The sequence below is a fragment of the Poecilia latipinna genome, unplaced genomic scaffold, assembly GCF_001443285.1.
Source record: "Poecilia latipinna isolate Pla-1442-1.1 unplaced genomic scaffold, P_latipinna-1.0 Scaffold424, whole genome shotgun sequence".
Lineage (NCBI taxonomy): Eukaryota > Metazoa > Chordata > Actinopteri > Cyprinodontiformes > Poeciliidae > Poecilia > Poecilia latipinna.
The window spans coordinates 149,986-173,905 of record NW_015113040.1 but is presented as its reverse complement, the minus strand read 5'-3'; the positions used below and the strand labels follow the sequence as shown (position 1 = coordinate 173,905).

Genomic DNA, 23,920 nt, shown 5'->3' with positions numbered 1-23,920 from the left:
ATATCACAGAGTTTTTATTTCATATTGATATAAAAATCACACATTATTTCAAATTTGTTGGCTACAAAAATATTACGCGAATATTTTTTTCCCCACCGTATTCTGAAGGTGTCTGTTGTTTTTGTTGGATTGTAGAGGCTACTTGAGTACAGTAAACTCATTCTCATCTAAAAGAAACTTGTTTGACATTATTTGAGCTATGTCATACAGGGCACTACACTTTTGCAAATATACATTCAAAAACTGTTACACTGTGATTTATACATTTAACCCACAAGCAGCTGAACTGTTGAATTAAGACAGGATGGTTCCATGCTTTTATGTTGAATTTTACAACTGAAATTGATAGTCTCACTTTGATTAATATGTGTGAATTATAGCCTTACTTTCTTATTTTTAGCTGACAACAGCGGCACTGTGATGTGGTCTTCTGAAGCTGCACTCAACCTGGTCCAAGGTTTTAATTGTTAAAAAGCACCAATTACTATGGAAATGTTTGCAAACTTCTGGAACTACCAAACAGAAATAGTCCTGGTAATCCAAACAGAGCAAAACAGGAAATGGTGAGATCATGAGAAAAAAATCACTGCATAATTAAACAGCCATACTTTGTTAATTACTTTACCATTTTCACTTGGTATATAACAATATGTATTTATTTGTCAGAACATTTTCAAGCATGCCATACAGTTAAGTAGACATGTCAACAGTCTTTGAAATATACATCTTCAAGACAATCAACTGATATATAATGATTCATACATGAAATGGCTTGTGGGGAAAAAAAAAATTGAGTGAGCTCATTTAGACCTTTAGCCAACTATGCAGTTTATCTTGATCCAATAACTATTAAAATAAAAATGCTGTTCTTTATTAAGTGAAACAAGATCCAATAAAAATGCTTTTATTTAGGAATATGTTAGAAATCTCTTAACAAAATAAATTACTACTTAATTGTGACCACCTAAATAATTCAGTTGTATTCATTTGACATTCAGAAAAGTAGTTTTTCAGTTTATTCTAATGCAATAATATTTAATCCAAATAACCACAAAAGCAAGAAAGACTTTTATATGAAGCATGGGAGAAATGAATACATGAACATTACACAATGATTTAATATTATGCTATATTAAAAATTATTTATAGTACCATGCAGATATGAAGGCAAAATTATGCGTTACAAGTTTTGATGTTATTAAGATTAAAGCTAAATGTTTAATCAGAATTCATGATATAGCTGATCCATGGCACATAGTTCCTCACTTTGGTGTAGACACCAGGGAAGTATGGATTTGCACAACTGATGCCCCAGGAGACAATCCCCTCAAAGATGCCATTGCAGACAAGTGGACCCCCAGAATCTCCCTGTGGATGACCAAGCACAGGATGATGAATTTATCTTACTTAGTCAGACCTGAAATAAAAGTTGATCATAATGACATATACACTTGAAGAATAACTTTTTTTTTGTACCTGGCAGGAATCTTTGCCACCATATGGAGATCCAGCACACATCATGTTCTCAGTGATCCTGCCCCAGTAGTAATAGTAGCAGAGCGATATTTCTGTCACGTCCACAGCTCGGAGCACCGGAGACAGCGCGTAACTATAAACCTGTGTCACACCCCACCCACTCACAGTGCAAAGATTCCCTCTTAAAGGGGGGGTGTTTTCATCAGGCAGCCTGACTGGCTGGACGTAGGCGTTCAGCACTGCTGGCCTATCAAGCTGTAACACAAACCAGTGAAATGATGAGCAAATAGTCCTTGTCAATTCTATTACATGGTATTTATTATTTCACCACCGCTCCCCGTCTGCAAACCTTAATAAGCATGATGTCATTGTTGAATGTCTTGTAGTTGTAGCTGTGCACATATATTTTTGAGACACCAAAGTTCTGTTCAAATCCCTCTGTTTCACGCAGGTTGTGTTCACTCAACACCACAATCATCAAGTGGCTCCTAGGAGTCAAAAACAAACAGTCCCATTCAAAGAGCAACGATTATCCAATTATCAGAATATTCAAAGCTATTGCTGTTTAAAATAGGGTGAAGGAATTACTAAACAGAAAGGCCTTTTTGTCAGACATGATTGTTCCTGACATTTTGTGTGGAAGTCTGGGGTAGTAGTTGTAAAACATTCATAAATATGATTTTTCTTTCACAGGAGAGAGCTGTTTTAGAGTCAAAAGTGGAAGTGGACACAGAGATTACGTAAACCTAATATTTATACAGTTAAACATATTGAAACTTAATGAATTAAGTAGAACATTTTAAAGTATATGTATAAATTACATGTAAAAAAATTACCAAACAATAATCAGAACAGATTTACAAAAAACAAATTTGTAAAAATCTGTTTTGAATATTTAGGAGGAAGTGGTATTAAAAATGTGTCAGTTTATCAAACAATATTGAGAGTGAGATAAAAAGAACTAAATTGAAATTTGAAAATCGTTATGATGAAGCAATGTGGTATTAAATAAGCTGATGTTTTGTATTAGTCTTATTAGTCCGTGTAACAGTCTTATGAATTGATAAGCTATTCAAGCAATTTTTTCTATTTATGTGAATAGGGGGCAGATGTAAATGTAAACTTTTTTATGCTTTTCATTCATGATCTCTTTAATGAACTATTTACTGAGTAAATGAAATAAAAAATAAAATGAAAATGAAACAGATTAAATGCAATTTAAATCAAACATCTCTTTAATTTCAGTTCTTACGGTCTCCAGCAGTGGGCAGCAGACACCACCCACTCTTTGTCCACCAGTGTTCCTCCACAATAGTGCTCCCCTTTCTCAGTCTGCAGGGAGGCCTGGTATTTGATCGAGTACGGTTGGACCTCCTGACCCCCGATGATCCTTGCATCAAGCTTTTCTGTTCACAGCAGTGAGCAGGAGGGTATTTAGGTTTTGGCACTTGTAACGTTTAATAGAAAGAAAAAAAAAGTTTGGTAGGTGTGCGCAAATTTAATTCAATACCTAGACCAAATCTCAACCCATACGCTTAAAAAATGATGCTCTATCATAGGAGCAGCATAGGAGCAGGGTTGGGCTCCTATTCAGCCTATCAGGTGGCTGTTCACATATAGGCTTACTGATGCAGGAGACAGAGGCACAGTCATCATAAGCATGTTTTGAACTGTGGAGAAAACCCTGAGAAATATATATTAAAAAACAGCCACACCTCCAACCTGACTTTCAACTCTAACAGATGGAAGAACAATGGACTTTTTATAAAAGCTCCACATCTTCTTTTGCATATTTCAGTGATTTTTTTGTCTGTATGCATGAAAATATTTCTAGAAATGATGCCATATTTATTTGCAACTTTTTATAAAGTCTGACTGCAAAGTTACATTTCATATATGAAAATATATTTCATGTAGACAAGGCCTAAAACCCCTGAAGTTGGTGTTCAGCTATATATATTAGCGCATGTAACATAATCTTGTGCTGGTGGGGCACCAAAACCGGGCCCACCCAGACCCAGGGGCCACATCCTTCTGAATGTGGCCCTGACTATTGGTCTTTACAGGGAAAGTTATTAGACCAGAACAGGTTTAAGCGCACCGTATGCGTGTGTGAATATGGTGCACACACATATGCGCATCATACTTACTTGAGCCCTGAATTACTTATACCCTGGTGGTGAATTTTTTTTTTCCCATTACAATAATCAAACTCTTCTTTTGCAAGTTTCCACTCGTATTTACATATTAGCTTTGGTAATGTCCAAGTCTTTAAAATGGGAACTCCTCCTTGACGTCACCCTAATCTTTAGCCTTTTACAGTTAAATCTTTTTTCATTGCATATTAAGAAGTAAGAAGAAATGTGTTGTTCAAGTGAATAGGTTACTTTGCACCTAAGACGTAATCTTTTTAGGGCTTAACTGTAAACAAGATAACATGCAACACAATTACGTTTACACACAGGAATGCGTTCACCAGCTTAGGTGATGTATTTGTTTAAAATGTTCAAAGATTTTAGTTAGGATTATATTTTTAAAATATAATAAAGAACTTACGTGAGCATACTTTTGAAGACAGAATAAACAGCACTGTTGCAATTTGTTGAGGAGACATTGTTGGCCTTAAATAATCTGTAATAGAGAAGCATGTATTTCTGCAGCTTTATTACAATACATATTGGAGCATCTATGGTCATTTCAACATGATTAAACAAACATATAAAACAGTTTTAACAGTCTGAATCTCATCTGGCTCAATATGACAGGTGCATTCTTTGCAAATTTACATAAATTAAATATGAATTGTAAATCAGTGTCAGATCAGTGATGGTTAAGAGTTGAGCTTAATTGAATTATCTTCCGCTTACCGTAAGGTGAAAAGCTTGAACCCCTCTGTGCTTCTGGTGAGACCAGTGTTCTCCTCCTGGCTTTTTAAGTGTAACTGTATCCCCATACAAATCTTTTGTTAAATTTATCTTTCCATCGTTTTGTGTCCTCTGACCATCTCACGCTCTGACCTACTACATGACAAAGATAAGGTGTTGTTCTGTTTTGTAGGCTCAAGTTTTTTAGTCCAGCAGTATTTAGGTTGGAAACGCCTCAATCTTCGGTGATCCTAACCAGTTTACAGGCAAGATAAAATATTAGACTTTTGTTTATTGGAAGAAAATAACTCAAATTTCCAGTGGCTTTGCTGGAAATGCACAAAATATGAATTTAAATCACTCCCGTCTGTGCAAAAACCTGTTTGGCAATATGGAACAGCAGCTCATTACAACCTGCCATTATTATTATCTATTGTTATGTTTTACCTCTGGTTTTATAAATATTATTGTAAATCAGCATTTGAATTTACCACAGTCAAAATACTTATAATTAATTTCAGTAACACTATTGTACCAATTACAGCTTGTTGATAAAAATACCACAAACATTGTGAACATTGCAAAGAAAATAAATACGTCTCGCCCATAAAACTACCGTATTTTCCGCACTATAAGGCACACCTAAAGGCCTTCAATTTCCTCAAAAGCCAGCAGTGCGCCTTATAATCCGGTGCGCCTTATATATGGACCGATATTGAGCCACAACAGGTCTAGCAACGTAAGTAGCCACCGACTTCATTTTCGCCCGTAGAAGAAGAAGCGCGCGGTGCATGCTGGGATAGTTGTCAGAACGCTGGTTTATTAATAAAGTTTGACTGACCTATCTACCTACCGACTGTCTAGAATCAGGTCGTCTGCAGGTCACGAACATGCTGTGCGTGAACGGAGCATCGTCCGGCCACGCCCCAGCCCAGTCGTGGAAGGCTCTCCTCGCTGACCGGAGTCGGACTGTTTTGTTGATTTTCACTTTAGTGCAGCTCCATCTAGTGGATGCATAACGTAACTTCAACCTCTACTGTTGCGTCTATTCTATGCTCCGGTGCGCCTTATAGTGCGGAAAATACGGTACAAACCTTTAGTTGAGTCAATGCATTGTGTTATATTTATTATTTTATTTCAAAATGTTCATACTGTTTCCACATTTTCTGACTTGGAAATATAATTACCATTTTCTTTGCCGTTAAGAAGTTTGATCAGAAGGAAATGTTTATTTTCATGTTGATTAACTTTTTTTTTATATCAGTGAAGCTGCTGTCACTTTTTTCATCCTCTGCCTGCGCTAGGTGGCATGTTATCTGGTCCTAAATATGAGGAAATAAAGATTGTGTAAATCATCATATTTGTCATATGTGTCAAATATGCTTATGATAAATTCCCTTTCTGAACGATGCATAAAAATCATTTACAGCTTTTCATTAGCACAAGTTATATTACTTTTACCATGACATCACTGTCTTTTTTTTATTTTTATTTTTTTATCTTTTTCAAACTTAATGATTTCCTAAACATCTGCTGTGCAAAGAGTCTGGACAGCTTTGCATTAAATGAAGTAACATTACTATCAGGTCATTGCTGCAGTATTTACAAAGCTTTCCCATAAACATATTGGGTTTCCTTCAAAAAAGAGATTTTGTCTCAAGGGACTTCCTGCTAAAAAAAAAAACAAAAAACAATTGGATAAAAATAGAAATGGTGCTAACATCTGGTGGTGTCTGGTGGTGTCTCTACGTTCTGACAGTCATGCCACGTAATTTTCTGAAACTGCATGTGCTACAGTTTCATCAAAGAAAGGCATTGCTGGGAAATTGCTTACTGAAGTCCTGTATCTTTGTATGCCATAGAAATGGAAGGCAGATCCACAGTAATGGGATACTGGTGTGAGAGTAACTTTGTTTAAGAACCTGAGCTACAGATAACTGAAAGGACACCTGGTTATTTTGTCACCTTATTCTTCCTTTAAACTAAGCAATGCACACAGGTGTTCTCTTCTTTTAAACTATACATATGTATAAAATGCTTTTGTTACTTCTGTGAAATGTACTGAGTGAACTCTATTGGTTCTTGTATCAGGTAATGCTAAAATTACACGTGCAAATAATTTATTTGTTAAAATTGAAACCAATTTTTCCACAGATTAAAAACAGTATCAGACCATCTGCCAAATCACTGTATAGAGATTAAATTAATTTTTCAGTGATATGATCTTGATTATAGACTCCATTTTATTATGTTTAAATTTATTTTTTTTTGCTATATTTTAGCTTTCTTCTGTACAAACAGGCATTTAGCTTCAGGAAGAGCTCATGACACCACAACAAGCAAAATAACTTAAAGAAAATAAAAACTAAATTTACCTAATTTCACAAAACAGGAATTAAATGGGAGAAAACTGGAATTAAGCTAAAAGACAGCCTAACCAAAAAGTTTAGAGGTACCCATGCAGTACTACATGTTTGTTAACAATGGACAAGTGTTTGATTGGCTTTCACCTAATTATTTATGCACTATCATTTGGAGAACAGACTGTAGTTACGCCTTACGTAAGGACCGTTTGTATCTCTATGTTCCTCGTGTGCGAACTGAAAAGGGAAAGAAAGCTTTTAGTTTTTGTACCCCATCTGCTTGGAACGCCTTGCAAGCTGAACAGAAACTGTCAGAACTGATTTCATTGAACACTTTTCAAAAAATTAAAAAAACAACAACAAATATCATGTCTACAGTGCATGTGTTTCAAAACTTAAATTGCCACCATTTTTTAATTTATTTACTGCCCGTCATTGGCAGATTGTTGCCATAAATATATAGTTCTAATGTAAACTTTTGTTTTTTCTGTTTATTTGCCTTTTGTGCTGCTGCCTTTCTAAGCCAGGTCATCCTTGTGAAAGAGGTTTTAATCTTAATGGGTTTTTTTTATATGATCAAACAAAAGTTTGAAAAAAAAAAAAAAAAAAAAAAAAAAGCTCCTAATCACAAAGGTTTCACTCAAAAAAACCAACTAGAGATCCACATTGGGGATGTCATACCCAGAAACCGAACGAAGGGTTGCTGGATGTCTTTGTCTTTTAATCTCAGATTTTTGAAAGACAAAAGATGGACAGAAACAATTACGACATGACTTGATTGCACATATTTGGAATTAATTGGATCCATTTGACTTGTAAAGTGCTTTGATATCACTTTGATTATAAATTTGAGCATCACAAACAAACTGAACTGATTTGGAGGCACCCTGGTGCAGTAATGGCAGCACCTGAGCTGAGGAGAGGTTCATGTGGAGAAAAAAAGACAGAGTTCTGCTTTCAGGGGGATGACAGACACCTCGGCTGCATCTCTCAGCACAAGCAAAGGCAGCTTGGAGGGCTATTACCCGTCTGAGGTCAGGAACTCCTCAGAGGGACGGCAGATGAGATGAAACCTGCTCCATTTTTAATGACGGCCGGTTCCAGACATGCTGCCTTGACCCGGCCTGATCCTACAGCTTTTAGCTGCCAAGACCCTTATTGTAATCCTTCCTGGGGAAATCAGTGAGAGGAGCCTGGACAGTGATGAACAGCAACAGAGAGCCTTCCTCTTTCTCCTTTCATTTAACAAGACAGCAGCACATTTGATCCGTATTAAAAGCTACAGCCACCAGTTTGGACACAGCATGTCAAACATGCGACACCAGAGAAGTTGACAAATGACACATTAAAGTTAACAAATAGCTGCGACTTTCAGGCTTATGGTCCCTGTGTGACATTTTACATGACAGGAAAAGAACCAGCAGTAAAACTGTACAACAACAAACACCTATGGCATGATTAGGTCATGGAAGCAGTGAGACCAAAGAGCAATTTCAATTATATATTGGCCTGAGAAGGACGTGACCATGGAAACGGAAATAGAAACTATTGGAAACCTGAGAGTGCAGGTGAGATGCCTTCCCCTTAAATTAGACAGGTATCACACAGATTAAGCCTCTTGCTGCGGGAAGACTGCTCTTTCTTTTGTATCATCATGAACGTGGCATCTGTATTGCTCTGTATATTGCTGAAAGTCCTGGCTGTGAACTGTAAGTACACTTCTTTAACTTGAGTTAATACATTAAAATCAAATGGCTTTAAGTGACATTAGATTGGGAGGAAAGAGATGTTGCTGCAACTTAACAGTCTGAGTTTATTCAACATAATCATGTTCTTGAAATGAGTGTGCATGGATGTGTACCTAATGTATTGCTGGTGTCCCTGATGAATTTTTGAAAGCATCCCTTTTAGCACATTTTGAGATTAGCAGCTTTGATGCTCCACTGAGAGCAAAAGTGTGACTCAGAGGCTTTTAAATCAGAGTACGATCGAGCATCGTATCACAAGCAGAGTAATAACACAGCTGGAAATGGAGGTTAGAAATTTCTTCTTGAAATAAAAAAGTTTGGGAGATTTCAGAAAAGGCAATTAGAAACGTTACTTTGTTGAATATTTTTAAAAACAAATTAATGAATGTAAAACTTTATACTATGGGTGGTAATGATCCCATAATATAATCTTTGAAGGTTATAAAGTAAAAAAATATGTCCTTTTTTAAATGAGGAGATTTCCAAAAAGTAAAGGTGAGAGACAGTGAGCTTGTTCACAAAAATAACTTGAAACCTATGCAACAATAGACAAGAGCTCACGAGAACAATAACAAATGAGTATTTGAGGCTGACGCCCTGATTTGTGCCAAGACAATTTGTCACTCTTAAAACATACCTGGGAACGAGAGCCGGTGTAAAATGGGGTATCTCTGGGTTTTAACCTACAAAGTGAAAGAAGTTGTTAAAACTGGTATTAAAACATCAATTTTCTTCTTGTTCACTGGTGGTTTTCCTAAAATCAAATACCAGAGGTAAGGGTCCAACGTTTTATATAATGCTCTCTAACTTCCAGTCTATAGTTATCCGCTGTGTGAGGTCTCCATGTTGGTCTCAACATGCAGCAGTGCTGCTAATAATAGCTTCTGATCAATTTCTTTCAGCCGCAGTGAGCTACAGCTCTGTGTTTGTTCATTAACTCTAAGGATTAAGAAGGAGATTATTCCACCACACTGTGGATAGATGGATGGTTTGATGGCTGGATGGATGGAAATCTTTTTAGAATAATCCTTATTTAAATAAATGCAATTAAAGTCATATTTTAGTTCGTCTTGGAAAAAATAACTGCTAATCTCGTTAAATTGTGAATCAAATAAAATCCTAAATTACATCTTACATCTTGTAATTTTTGAGGCCTGGACTCAGGATTAAAATGTCATGATTTAAAATAAATACAATGATAGATTAGCTTTGGAAAAAGGAGTTTTGAGATTCATTGCTCTTTTGTAGAAATGCAGGACCATATATGTGACTGTGATTGTTTCTGTTATGCAGCTGATTTTTGTTTGTTTATTCTGTCATCCACTTCATTAAAAAAGTCATTTAATTTAAAATTTCTGTGCTAAATATATTAAATATCTCTTGGACAATTTTTCCCACCGACTTGTATTGGTCACTGAGCACAACTGTGAGCAGATTCTATAAAATGTTTACTGTGTTGGTGATATTAATGTGTTCAGTGAAATTACAGTAAGAGGATCAGGCAGCTCTGACTGTAGATACTCTACTGTATAATATCTATGATTGTGTAAAGGTAGATCAGTTGGAAGCAACCTTATCTCGTATTGTTTTCCATTTGGTTCAGTGTTGGGTTTGCTTGATAATTGCTAAACAATAACTATGTTTCTCTCAGATTTACATAAATCTATTTTAACTGAAACCAAATAATCGACTCCTGGACTTATATGTCATGTCTTTGTGTTGTTCTGCCACCTAAAATCCAAATAACACACATCAGTGTTTCTGGTTGTAATGTGACAAAATGTGAATTTTCACAAGGCACTGGTAGGAGCTGAAGTACAAGTTGTGTCTTTGGCTTACTCAAAACAAACACCAGATAATGACGCTGAGATTCATCCTTGCTGGGAATCAATGCAGCTCCGGGATGAGATCGTCCTTCATCGATCTGCTGAGTGAAAGGAATCCGCAGGGCGAAGATTTGTGTGTTTCCAGTGACAAATGAAAGCACAACTGTGTCAGCTCTGTGTTTCTTTCCTGTCAGAGTTAATTCCCTTCTGTACCTCTCTGTGTGTCACAGGTCAGGGCTTTGCACAGGAACGCATAGTGGGAGGCTACGCGCCGGTTCCTCATTCCATCAGGTACATTGTATCATTACAGACGACGAGCCGCCAGCACTTCTGCGGGGGCTTCCTGATTAACAGATTCTGGGTGATCACAGCAGCACACTGTAACATTGGGTGAGCTGGTTTTCTTCTTCTGGTTTGTTTCTGCAGAGAATAGATGTTACATAACCTCCTGCAAAAGCACAAACTCAATAAAGAGGTGAAATAAATCCCAGGTCACAGTCTCACTTCAGGGTCCAGCTTCAGCTTGTTGTTTTTTTAAGGAAGTTGTAATAAACAGAGAAGTCTTGTGGCACAAAAAGTTCTCGGCTTTACTTTCTTGGATCCAGGATTCTCCAGCCATATCAGATGCTAAGTTCTATTAATGCCAGGGCTGAAATAAAGCAAATGAAAAATGACACCCGTCACACAATGGAGCTCTCTGCTTCTGCAATCTGACACACGCACGACAGTGGCGTCGAGGCTCGCAGACAACACACTTTTATATGGATTACAAGCAAATAATTGTGCCTGCAAGGAGGCAATCAATTCACACAGTGTTTGGCATTTAATCCAGATAATGTTGTTACATCAGCTAGCTGATACTTTGTACAGTACCTATTGTTAAATGACAACCAGTGAGCGGCTGTAAGTGTTGCCGAGTTCCCGGATATCTGTGTTGCCTTCTTCCCTTTTCGTCAACAAAGAGCAGAGTTTCACCAAAAACTGTGAATGTTTTAGAATTTTCCAAACTCGCTCTCTTATCCATAATAAGAAAATTTGTACCCATTTCTCTTTGCATCAAAACCCAGTCTCAGGCTGGTATAGAAGGACATGGGGAAAATAATTAATGGGAGTAATTAGTTGACATGATATCAATCACTTACAATCCCACAAAGATTTGTAGTTGTAATGTGAAAGAATATGCAACACTGAGGGGCATAACTATGTCTCTGTTCACTGCCTGGTGTGCCATTTTGTGGTGTGGCTTAAAAAAACAGATGAAGAGTACCTGACCTGGTTCAGGTCAGCCTGCAGCATTCCCAGCAGCTTTCTACCGTCTCTGCAGACAGCTCAATCATTCTGTAATGGGCATTTATAACATTTTCTGCGCTTAGTATTTCCCCTTCTCCATCAGCCAGGTGTGGCATTCAACAGACCTGTGAGGGGGGAAATCATGTTCTGGTTCATTTTTGGATCTAGGCTGCCAGTGTGAGGTCAATAGGTTTGAGTAGTGTAACATTGCTGTTTTGTGCAGTGAGTCAGTAAAGCTTGAAGAAAGAAAAATATGTTTTCTTTATGAAACAAATCAAAGAAAGTACAAGTAGTTGGTTTTTAAGGCTTCAGTTTATATGAGAATTCGTGCTCAAAATCTAAAACAGCAGAAACCATCAGAAATCATTGCCCCCTACATCACCATCAACATGAGGTGTTTGTTCTACCTATAATATGTAATTTTGACAAAACATTCCCTCTACAGTCATTCATATGCAACTTTGAAAATGCTGCCGTCATATTTTTTGACAATCCTTCCACATTTACTTATGTGGAAGGATTGTAGAGGTCAATATTTACGGTCAAATATTTTTGAATGTTTTCCATTTTTAAGCAGCCTTTGTCACTGTATACTCACATTATTTTAATACTGGCCTAATTACACTTCCTTATTAATTTATAACACATGCCTGTTTCTTTCCAAGCTAAATTACACTGAATCAAAGATGTATGAAATGATTTTACTCAAAGCTTTTCCATTTGTCTTTTATTTTTTTGCTACAAATTATGACAGTCTGGAATCTGATGTGTGTTTTTGTACACCTGAAGTTTGATTTAAACAATTTCAGGACTTGATGAAGACAAGATTATTTTTATTATTGCCTTAAATTTGAAAGAAACCATTCTCTCTCTTTTACCATAATTGCAACTGTAACTATAGTATTTGGGCGGACCTTTTTAAGTTATGCATGAACAACTCATGGCATTAATGGAGTATACCTTGTTTTGCACACAGGATAAGCAAAATGGTGGTAGTAGCAGGAGACTACTCTTTGTCCATTTATGAAGGCACAGAGCAGGAAGTGTTCCCCCACTTTTTGGTGACCCACCCTGAGTACAACAGCACGACAAACAACAGTGACATCATGCTCATTAAGGTACAGAATGCAAATTATCTGGCATAATCTTCTCCTGAATTCATCTGATCATAAAAAAAAACACTCTCTACTCTGTTTCTAGCTAAGGGCACCCATCTACCTGAACAACTACGTGTCCATCGTTCTGCTGCCCAGGCAGGATGCCTCCATAGCGGAGGGCGAAATGTGTCGAGTGTCGGGATGGGGATACACCAGCCCCACAGGGGGCCAGATTCCAGCCACCCTTCGGACTGTCACACTTCCTATTGTGTCTGCAGAGAAATGTAACAGCACTGAGTCGTTTAATGGCCGCATCACTGACAGAATGCTTTGTGCCGGCTACAACATTGGTGGAAAAGATGCCTGCCAGGTAAGAGGTCTTCTGTTATTTTATTCAGTGTATAAAGTATTCTTAATTTAAATGGCCACATTTTACAGAGGCAGAGAAGGCTAGACTTTCTTTTATGCTGTTGATATAGTGTCTAGTAAACCATTTTATTTGTTAGTATATGGCTATATTGTTACCTTCTTTCAGTTTTCTTGTATAAGCAATCAAACTTTTATTAAAAGATCTCAAAAGACCTTTGTAAAAAGCCCCAAAAGATTTTTGTGATACAAAAAGGCCCACATCATCACAGATCCACCACCAGTATTTAGACTGTTTATATTGCCAAAAAATTCAATATTAGTCTCATCCAGCTGGACTCTCAATGGATTTCTCTAGGCTTGCATTGTTACGTTTGTGATGGTAGAACAGGAAGTAAGTTTTTCTGGCATTTTTTCCCAAAAAACTACTTTGCATGTATAATAAATGATGGTTAGTATGGAGAAATGATTCTCAAACAGGAAGATTTGGATCATTTTCCCCCTTTCCTAACCACTGTCTTCACTATACATTGTATTAAAGCTCCAGTACACATCCTCTGGTACATTCCCGACTTATAAAGATGGACAAACATCAGGGATATTCTCTTGTACTTCCTTTTTTGAAGAATGGCTAAGTTAAATTGAACTATGTAGCACATGAAATTTATACCATATTGACACAAAAACTAAATGTAAACTACTAATTAAATGTTCCTAGACACTTATCAACTCTAAGACATATGCAAAAATTGTTACACTTATTTTATAGAAATTGCTAGGGATGCTAATATTTGTGACAGCAGTTATTTTGGAATAATAAAAAGACATCTTAATATTGGATTAAGTCAGCAGTAAGTGTGGAGGTCTCTGTGTGGTCATATTTCTGGTTGGTCAGTCAAAGAAGTTTCTAATTTATTGTGTACATTGTTCAAAAAGAGACTGTTTAATACACTAAGTGTTTTTATTGTTTTTCCCAGTCAGTAAAATTCAGTTTTGTCCAATAAAGGACACATGGGGGAAATCACGTTCCATTTACAAGCTACATATGCTGGTGTTATTGCTCTCTGCAGTCTTGATGAAAAAGTCAAAATCAATGCTGTCTTTGTACTGCTCTTGTTCCTCTAAAAGTGTCCAACAATAAATAAATAAATATGTTTCCTTCTGGAAACGTGTTAAATAGTAAATTGTAAATAATTACTTTAGGAGAGAGAAATGTTTAAACATAGAAAGACAGGCACAAGTTTCCAAGTTTATGATCTAAAGAGAGAATATTGAGTTATTGGCAGTAACAGCTCAGCCCTCAAAGAAGGCGACAGAAATGAGTCAGATATAACCTGTCTGACAAGAAAAAAACCACAGAGAACATAAAGTTAGTGGCAGAAATAATAGGAGATAATGACTGAGTATAAGTTTGATCAAAAAGGAAAGTTTTAAACCTGGTCTTTTGAAGTAGACAATGTGTCTGTCTGGCTTATTGACTAAAACCGGGAGCTGGATCCACTGGCTTTAAAAATCATAGGAGCCACCAGTGAACCTGCAGTTTGAAAGCAAAGAGTTCAGTTGGAACAAGATGTGAAACAATCAAATCTCTACTATACAATGCAGCTTAATTATCAAGGAATTTTAAATTATATTCTAGATTTAACAGGGAGCTGATGAAGAGAAGGTGGAGAAATGTTATTTTTCCTTTAAATTCTCAACAGAAATCAACAAGTTAGTAATATACAACCCCTGCTGATCCTTTATGCTGTTGTTTTAGGGAGACTCAGGTGGCCCACTTGTCTGTAACGGGCGGGCCTATGGAGTGGTGTCGTGGGGAAGAGGATGTGCTGACGCTGAATTTCCTGGAGTCTACACTGCCGTGTCCAAGTTCCGCCGCTGGATAGACAACACCATATTTAGCTACTACAGCAGATGTAAGAAGAATTAGAGCTCAGTGTTAACTCATTGGAGACATAACTTCAATGTTGCCTTCTTTGACCTAATTTTACACGCGCTATGTCAGGTGAACACTGTTCAGGGATGGTTCCATATTTTAGGAAACGGTCATGGTGGCTTTCGGGCTGAGAGCTGGTTTTCTTACACTGGACAGCCATAACATTACGAAAAATGCAAGTAGAAAAAAAAGTAATAATCTTAATGTTGGAACAAGAACATTGAGATTCATTGAAAATTGCCAGCCCCCCAAAGCGAAAAAAACTGGTTGCACAAAACTTCTTGAGCTTCCTAAAAATTACAGCTTAAGGTACCAAAAACTCATAAAATACTAATCCTAAGTAAGTGCACTACTACACTAAGTTAGAAGCAATACTAGTAGTTCAAGTATCACAGTATTAGAACCATGGTTTAGAAATTCAACCCCACAATCTACAGATATTGAATTTCTACTTGTTTATCTTAAATTAACACTAAGTTGGACCTGACTGATGATCACATAGTTATGGCTGATTAATGTTAAATGGATTTTTGGACAAAAAAAAATCTCACCATTTACACAGAATAGTCAGAGAATATCTGATATCTGGATTGTAAATGCCATGCTGATGTCAAAGGAGGTTGATAGATTGGTTTGAGATAATAGAAGGGCAACTTTTGGTTTAATTACGTTTTGTTAGCGCCAAAGGATTCAGAATACTATTTCTGAATACACAACACGTGAAATCTAGGAGGAGATCGGATTCAGGAAACCAAGACCTCAGTGTCACTTTTGTTAGCTAGGAACAGGAAACTGTTGGCACTCAAGTTTGGTAGCAACTTTTGAGACGGAAGGGTCAGAGTTCTGTTGCATCTATACCAAGAAGAATAAAAGTGGTTATGATGTCAAAAGAGAAAGTTGTACCTTGTAAAGCGACAAGCCGTAAATCTAAAGATCTACCAAGTTCACAAGGCAATGTTTGGGAAACCTCCAAGGACATTTGGTTAATTTTCAATTCCCACCCTAATTTTGGAATTCAAAGAACATTCTTTATTGTTCCATAACCCATAACAAAAACATTAACCCCTAGAGGATGTTCCCTGAAGTTTTCTGTAGGTTTTGCTCTATGTAACCTTAGAAGAACCTTTAGAGAGCTTAGCTTTTAAAAGGGGAGTGTTTCCTGGTTACCCAGTAGTGTAAAATGTATTGTCAGCAAAATACTTGACAATACGTTCAAACATAAAGCATAAATCTCAGAAGTTACTGTCTAAGCTTAGATCAACTAAACTAAACTAAGCTAAGCTAATATAATCTAAACTGAGCTAATGAAAGCTAACGAAACAGATAACAGACAAGTAACAATTTTCAAGTTTTTCAAATGTCGGACCAGTTTCTTTCAGTTTGTAGCCAGTTAAGTTAATAAGAACAGCATAAACATCTTCAACCTCATCTTCAACCTCAATAGCTGATCTATCAAACAGCCATGATTTCACAACATCTCGTAAAAGGTGCCATACCATCATTCACCAGCTTTATGTGGACTGTTTGAAAGGCTAAAGACAAAAGTACATTCATGCGCATCACATAAATGCACTTATAAATAAGAGAATGAAATTATGAATATCCATCTCTCTGAAGATGAAGATGAATGGATATCTCTGAAGATGGACACGCTAAAGTTATGTAATGGTTCACTAGAGGGACCCAGAAATTCAGCCACGACACAGGAGTGAGCAGAATACTCAGATATTTATTAAAAAGCAGCTAAAGCCGGACACACAGGATCGTCAGCTGCAGCACTGGCTTGGCGGTCCGGTACCGCGGTGATCGGCTGAGGGACGAGGAGACAGCAGATGCTGTGCTGACGCAGGGCGCCGGAGGAAGCGCCTGGAGAGGGGAAGCGCTGATACTGGGCAGCGCACTACTGGGTGAAACAGCAGAAGGGCCAAATCCGGATCCGAATACTTAGTCAGACGAGCGGGGGTCATGCACAGTGGGACTGAGAGCAGAATCCGTGGGAGTGGGCGAGAGCAGAGTCAGTGAGACAGGCGTGGGTCGAGATCCGAAGGGCAAATAGCAATAGTCCGACAAGGGCAAGGCAAAAGGGGTAGATCCGTGGAACAAAGCGTGGTAGAGACGATGAGAGCGAGACAGGAGTGCTGGAAAACTACTAGCTGAAAGCGTTCGATAATCTGGCGACTTGGTAGTGACTGAGAAGGGCTTAAGAAGGGAAACAATCAGGGAGCAACACAGGTGTGGGGAATAACGGGAATGAGGGGTGTGGCATGGATAAGTTCAAACAAAACACAGAACACCATGTGAACATTACAAGTTATTGTTCAATTCATTAACATTATTCTTTATGAGCAACAAAGCGATATTTGTCTGATTCATGGCATCTAGGATAATAAGCTCTCTGTTAAATTTTTAAGAGCTCTTTATCTCTTTGTTATGAATAATTTCATGCAAGCATTTGGTTTGTTACTGTTTTCCAACTCATCTTTAAGGGGTGTGCAATTTCCACAGGGTTTTTATTATTATTATTTTTTTTTACATTTCCCTGGACAGTGACCTCAAAGTTTAGAAAAGGGTTGGTTTGTATTACATTGTGCAACAAATATACGTTACAAATGGATATATGAATTTTAAAAATAATTAACACAACTATTTGTACTGTATGGTGTTGGTTTTTATATGTGCCTGTACAACCAAGGTAAAAAGAAAATACATCCTCAAGTTCTAGGGTTTTGAGTATACCTGACACAAGAATATCTGAAAATTTAAACCGGTAGACTATTTTGTTGTTGTAACAATGCCTGTTGGCATTATATTGTTGAAAGTCTGTTTTTTTCCTCTGGTAAATGGTACCACATTTGTAAGGATAATACAATTATACCTTCCCATATGTACATGGGGAGGTATGCATAATTGAGTTTACAAATAATCTTTGGTAAAATCCCTAGAACAGACAAAGAGTGTATTTTTCCTTTTATCCTCACTATGTGTTGGAAAAACTAACTTTTTCGACAAGCCTGAACTGTTACCTGGACTACTTGGTGATTTATTTATGGAATAGCAGCTGAGATATCCTATAAATATGCAGAAGGCACCATGGAGACAGAGAAGTGAACAAATTCAGGGAACCTTAGTATAAAAAACAAAATTTCATGTATATGAACACATAGAATAAGTGTATTATTTTCTTGTTTTATACACGTAAATAAATTACTCTTCTGCTTTACTCAACCTGCTCTGATTTCTTAATGTGAAGTTAAAAAGCTTTGTCATCAATTTTTGTTTTGTGACCTTTAGGCAACGATGTCACAGGTTGTTTTGATGAAATAGACTCAGTGGCCATCATTATTGACAATTCAAATATATAAGGCATGAGGAAAATGAATAAGTCATACAATGAATATTTCAAAAACTTTGACAAATCTGTTTCATCTATAGTGAGCCATTTGATGGCTTGTCGTTGGTTTTCCTTGAACACGTATAAATTATCAGAAAACTGGAACACAGTCATTAAATATGCATGGCGCCAGCCGTCCCTCGGAGCAATCTGTGTAATGGCTTCCAAGAGTCGTTTGACTCTTTCTGCCTCCTCGTCTCCCTTGCGAAGCAGCAGCTACAGTCAGCTGGGATTCCTGTAAAACACGAGCGGTCATAAAGCCGACTCAAATCGGTACACACCGCATCACACCTGATAGGTGTTGGCCGCCACAACAGAATGAATAGTTGATGGCCTACTTTGGAGAGAGCTCTGGTTTCACTGCTTGGCCCGGTTTGCTCTGTTTTAATGGGTGTGTCAGCGGCCAAGCTAATTGATGGATTTCAAGTTCCTTTATGTCTCTGATTTTACAGTTTTGGTTACATGAGGACTGAATCCTTTTGTCCTGGCATGAGAAAGCGTTTCCACAAGGTCTTACTCTATGTCCCCTGACATGATTCATCCTAAGCCCTCTATACGCTTGCAGGGTCACAAAAGGAGATAAAACTCTTTGTGCTGCATGGAAACGTATTGATTGACCAAAACAGATTGTGACCATTACATGAATAGCTTCTCCCAAAGGACAGGGCTTTGTGGCAGCTAAGAAAACAAAACATAATTTCACAATATTAATGGTTTCTTTTCGTTGAACTTCCCTGAATTCTGCTAAGTGTTCATCTAAAGAATAATGTTTCCTTTTATGTCTGATATTTAAACAAAGGTGGAAGAACTGCTCAGATGACCCATTTCTATACTCTATAGGTATCTTTTATAAAGTAAACTACTTGAAAACCACTTCCAGGCATTAAATATTAAATATTCTCCAGACAAAAACTGTATTGGTATTTATTTATTTTTTTTGCAATACCAATACAGTTAAGCAATAAAATAAATAAAACAAATGGTTTGAATTTAACAATGGCATTTTTGAAGGACCACTTTATTAGAAATTCCCTTGCAAAAATACTTGTTAAAATGTTTAACTTTCTGCCTTGTCACAATCGCAAATATGTTGTTTTATTTGTATTTTTTATGAATACAAACTAGTGCACATCATGGTTTTCAAAACATTTGAAAAGAATCAGAAATGTTTGACATTCATTCAGACTCTGAACGCAGTCATTTTGCTTGTTTGTATGCAGAAACAAAACTAGCACCAAAAATACAAAAATACAAATCAACAATGTAAACAATAAGGAGTAGCAGCTTGTGTTTTACAAATCATATAATTTTAAAAATTAATTTTGTTTTAAATGTATCCTTAAGATCACAAAAAAAAAACACTCCATGGTCTGTATTTATTAGAGAAAAATGAATCCTCAATGGTAAAACCGTGCGTGACAAACTGAGTGAACCTTAACCCCTCTCTCAAGATTGAAGAGGGAAAGTAACAGAAAGTTGCTGCTGATTGATTAGCCGATAATCATCACCTCTCTGACAGCAGCTGTTTATCCACTTAGCTGGTCTGACAGCAGACCGCTGTGTGATAACAAAAGGTTTTCTGGGAAAGACATCAAATGCAAATGTCCATAAATCTGAACAATGCTGAGAAACATTGTGTGCTGGGAGTGGATGATCTACCATATTTCCCAGGGTGCTTAGCGGCATGTTTTTGTATCCTGTGTTGCACCTTGAGTGAGATGGATGTGTATTACATTGACCTACCTCTTGTGTGTTATTAAAAGTTATTAAAAGTCTATTCAATTTTACTTGTAGATGGTTACAATTGAAAAAACTGAAAGAGCTTTATTTAAGATTATCCAGTTATCATGATAAAGTTTATGATAAAACAATTGCTACTTTTATTAGTGATCATACACAAGCAGAGAGAGAAAAACAGTGACAAGGTGTGGTTTATGTGGAAAAAATGCAAAGTAAAAACCTTTTCTCTCTTGCAATAAATATGGCATCTCAGCTCAAGTTTACAAAGTTCCTTCTAAATAACTCACAAGAGCTCTGGAACAATGCCCCTTGGAGAAATGAGAGAAAGGAAGTGAAGTTGGATAATAATGCACTGCGCAACTTTTGGAAAATAAACAAACATATCAGCAAAAACCATCTCATGCCATCTATCAAGTGTAGCTGCAGAGGAATTATATTTTATTCCTGTTTTCCAGCCACAGGACCTGAAGGCATCTTCCATTTATTAAGCCAACCATGAGTTCCTCAGTATATCAAAATATTCTGGAGTAAAATGTCAAGAAATCCATCTGACAGCAAAAACTTGAGTGAATTTTAGGAACAAATTTACAGTGGAAAGGCTGAAAATTGGGGAAGAATCTGTGTTTTTCAGTGGCCCTGTCAAAGTTCAGACGTCGACCTCGTTAAAATGCCTTATGTGCAGAAAAACGTCAGTAATGTATTTAAACTTTTTATTTTAATCACTGCAAAATGGTCAGAGAAAGAAAGATTTCATATTAGCATCTTTTTAAATTATTAAAGGCTTATCTAAATGAGTTGATACTACCAAAGAATCAAAAACCTAATTGGTTATTATTTAACATGTATTGTCAAGAAGATCTGCTGCTCTGCTTTAAGGAGCATAAACCTGCTGAGTAATTTTCAGAAATGCATGAGTCATTTCTGTTTTGCTTCTCACCAAACCAACCAGATCCCAAGAGAATCAGAGCAAAGCAGAGGAGTAATTGTTGGAGGACAGATGGAGTTTTAAAATGCACATGACTCATTTTAACCACCAGAGGGCATTTGATCATTAAAGCAAGAGGAACATGAAAACAACAATAAAGCGAAAGCCTGCTGGCACTTCCTCCTCTCTGATAATAACAACCCTGTCCTCTGAAGAGTTGTGTCTGCACATGAAAATGTTACATCATGGCTCGGTGTGCGACAGTAAAAAAAAGTCATTGTTCTTCTGAGAATGCTTCATTAAAGGGAGGTATGAGAAGAAGGGTGAGCCAGCAGAACAGAGAGGGGACGGCTTCAGCTGGCTCAGTGTCCCAGCTCTTCCATTTTCAATATTGCTATGATGCAGAGTCTTGGAGGTCTGACAACTGTTTGAGTTAAGAGGGACGCGAGGAGGCTTCGGGCCATAACAGACGCCGAGATGAAAACGTGACCGTGTTTTTCTCTATTTATTTATGTTTTTGTTCAGCTCTCTTCATAACCAAAGAGCCATTCAGACTCAGAAGCAACCTCTCTCTCTTTCCCCATTACATATTTTCTTTGTCTTCTGACCCTGCAGAGATGTGTGCACTTTAGTCATTTTTTTTCTTTTTTTTTTTCACTATTTCTCTTCATAATTCTTTTTATGCTGCCAGCCAGGAGGCTCTTTGATAAAACTGGGACAACTGGGATGTGTAAAATATGTAGAAGATGGAATAATTGGCTAGAGGCAAAGCCCGAATTATAACTTTTTTGCTCATGTTTTTAAAGGATAATCATCATCACATCCCTCAAATCCATTTTAGTAGATAGATAGTAGGTAGTAGTACCAGCTTTCATTTTTAGAGTTTTTCAACTTGAAATCCACCTCCTGACCATTTAAAGTGCAAAAATAAATGCTGGGTTTAATCTGAAAAACAAATTCAGATGATAATGAGTGGGCTGAATAACTGAATCAGACGTTCCCTTTTAAACTACTTCCAGTCCACAGGACGCAGAACACGGAGTCAGTCTGTGGGAGCTTAAAATAGTGACAGAAAGAAGCATCAGTTGTTACAGACAACAAGGAGGAGAGTGGATCTCAAAAGGGATCCACTCTGAACTGGGTCTCATTTTATCACCTTACAGTCCACAAACTTCATTGTATGATATTGGGATTTTATTTTACCGACTAAAAACAAAGGAGGGCATAATTATGAAGAGGAAGAAAAATAATATGTGGTTCTTATTTAGATTCGATAAAAATATTTTTTATATTTTGAAATGCAACAAATTGTCCCATCTGAGCTATGCATCTCTGCAGCTCCTCCAGAGTTATCATGGGACTCTTGACATGCTAACCTGGTTAATGTTCAGTTTATGTGGGTAACCAATTTTACTAGGTTTGTAGTTGTGTCATACTCTTTCCATTTTCTTATGACATATTAAACAATGCTATGACCTAACCCTGCTTTGAATGTGTCCGCAGCTTTATCTCTGATACTAATGTTCTTCAATAAACCTCTGATGCCTCCATAGGAACACTGGATTAGAGACTAAACAATTTACTCATAAGGCTGTAATTTGAAAAAAAAAAAAAAAAAAAAAAAAAAATTACGACCAGGGCTTTTGCTTGTTAATTTTAAATTATTAATATTATGGATTTTAAAATGTCAAAAAAAAATTTTACACATACAATTTCCAAAACAAACTTTTGTATTGTGTTTCTGGTACACCCATAAATCTGACGCACAAGCGACAGTCGTGAAAAACAGTGACGACCAAGCTGCTTTTCTTCAAGCGTTTGGCCCAGTTGGGGTTAATTTTAGCTTCAAAAATGGGACACTGGAAAAGACTGAAGACTATTTTCACTTTTTTTCCAGAAAAAAAGTGAAAGCCCATCACCAAAGCTAAAATAGCATCTCAATGCAAAAGTTACAGCAAGCGCAGGCATTCCCTATGTTAATATCACATTTCTAATGAAGCTACACAAATGACCAGGAATTAATGAAATAATTGAAATAGCACTTTTGCATCAATCTGATGGTTGAATAACTTAAATAGCATATTAAAAATGCTAAATACATTTGTTGTTGGGCTCATTTGTCCATTTATTCCATACTTTAGAACCAAAAAACTGTTATTCAATTAAAAATATTGCTTATTTTGTCAATTTGCGGTTTTTTTTGGGTTTTTTTTTTTTTTTTTTTTACTAAAATGCAATTAATTGTGATTAATTACAGGCTACAGAGTTAACTCAAAAATTTTAATCAAGTCCCACCATAAATCAAAATAGAGAGTACCAAATGCAAATAAACTCTAGTGAAATAATTTTAAAAAAAGCATAATTTCTAACCTACATTTTTGTATTAGTTTATCACATAAATCCCAATAAAACATGACTAAATGTGAAAAAGTGAAGACACTGTAAATATAAGTTGTGCTGAAAGAAATCTTCCAACTTAACCATTATCCCATGATTCAGCTGACATTCTGTGACATTTTACAACCTGAAAGCGCCTAAATCCATTACGGCTAAATTGAGGCCATTTGTTTCTTCTGTCCACTGAGGAGAGTTTTGGGTCTTAATGGAGATGAAGCGCTCAGGAGGTGGATCGTGACAGATCTAGTGAAACACACCGAGGAGAGCAGCATCTGAAAACGTTTATGGAGTGGGAAATGCATCCTCACATTTACAAAGAGACTAAAACACTTTACCACCACCAGTTATTTGTGAGAAATGTAACTGCAGTAACAGAGACTTTGAGCACTTTTAATACACCTGTATGCTGGACTATGGGAGCAGCACAGCAGCAGGTGTAGCTCATCATCAAGCTGTCCATCTGTACCACCCACATGTGGGAGATTATCTTAGCTACGCAGC

At 36.9% G+C, this 23,920-nt stretch overlaps 2 protein-coding genes across 2 annotated transcripts; one reads left to right on the top strand and one right to left on the bottom strand.

The window, feature by feature from the left end:
- Positions 1-658: 658 nt before the first annotated feature.
- Positions 659-4,438, bottom strand: LOC106950831 (trypsin-3). The gene is made up of 6 exons (XM_015037937.1): positions 4,344-4,438; positions 4,033-4,107; positions 2,729-2,882; positions 1,826-1,964; positions 1,477-1,731; positions 659-1,368 (listed from the first exon to the last, which is right to left on the bottom strand). Exons 2-6 carry the CDS (start codon positions 4,088-4,090, stop codon positions 1,219-1,221), a joined length of 756 nt encoding a protein of 251 aa, XP_014893423.1. The 5' UTR covers positions 4,091-4,107; positions 4,344-4,438; the 3' UTR covers positions 659-1,218.
- Positions 4,439-8,307: 3,869 nt separating this feature from the next.
- On the top strand, positions 8,308-18,186 carry LOC106950830 (trypsin-3). The gene is made up of 5 exons (XM_015037936.1): positions 8,308-8,412; positions 10,508-10,667; positions 12,544-12,685; positions 12,768-13,034; positions 14,790-18,186. Exons 1-5 carry the CDS (start codon positions 8,358-8,360, stop codon positions 14,958-14,960), a joined length of 795 nt encoding a protein of 264 aa, XP_014893422.1. The 5' UTR covers positions 8,308-8,357; the 3' UTR covers positions 14,961-18,186.
- Positions 18,187-23,920: the final 5,734 nt, after the last annotated feature.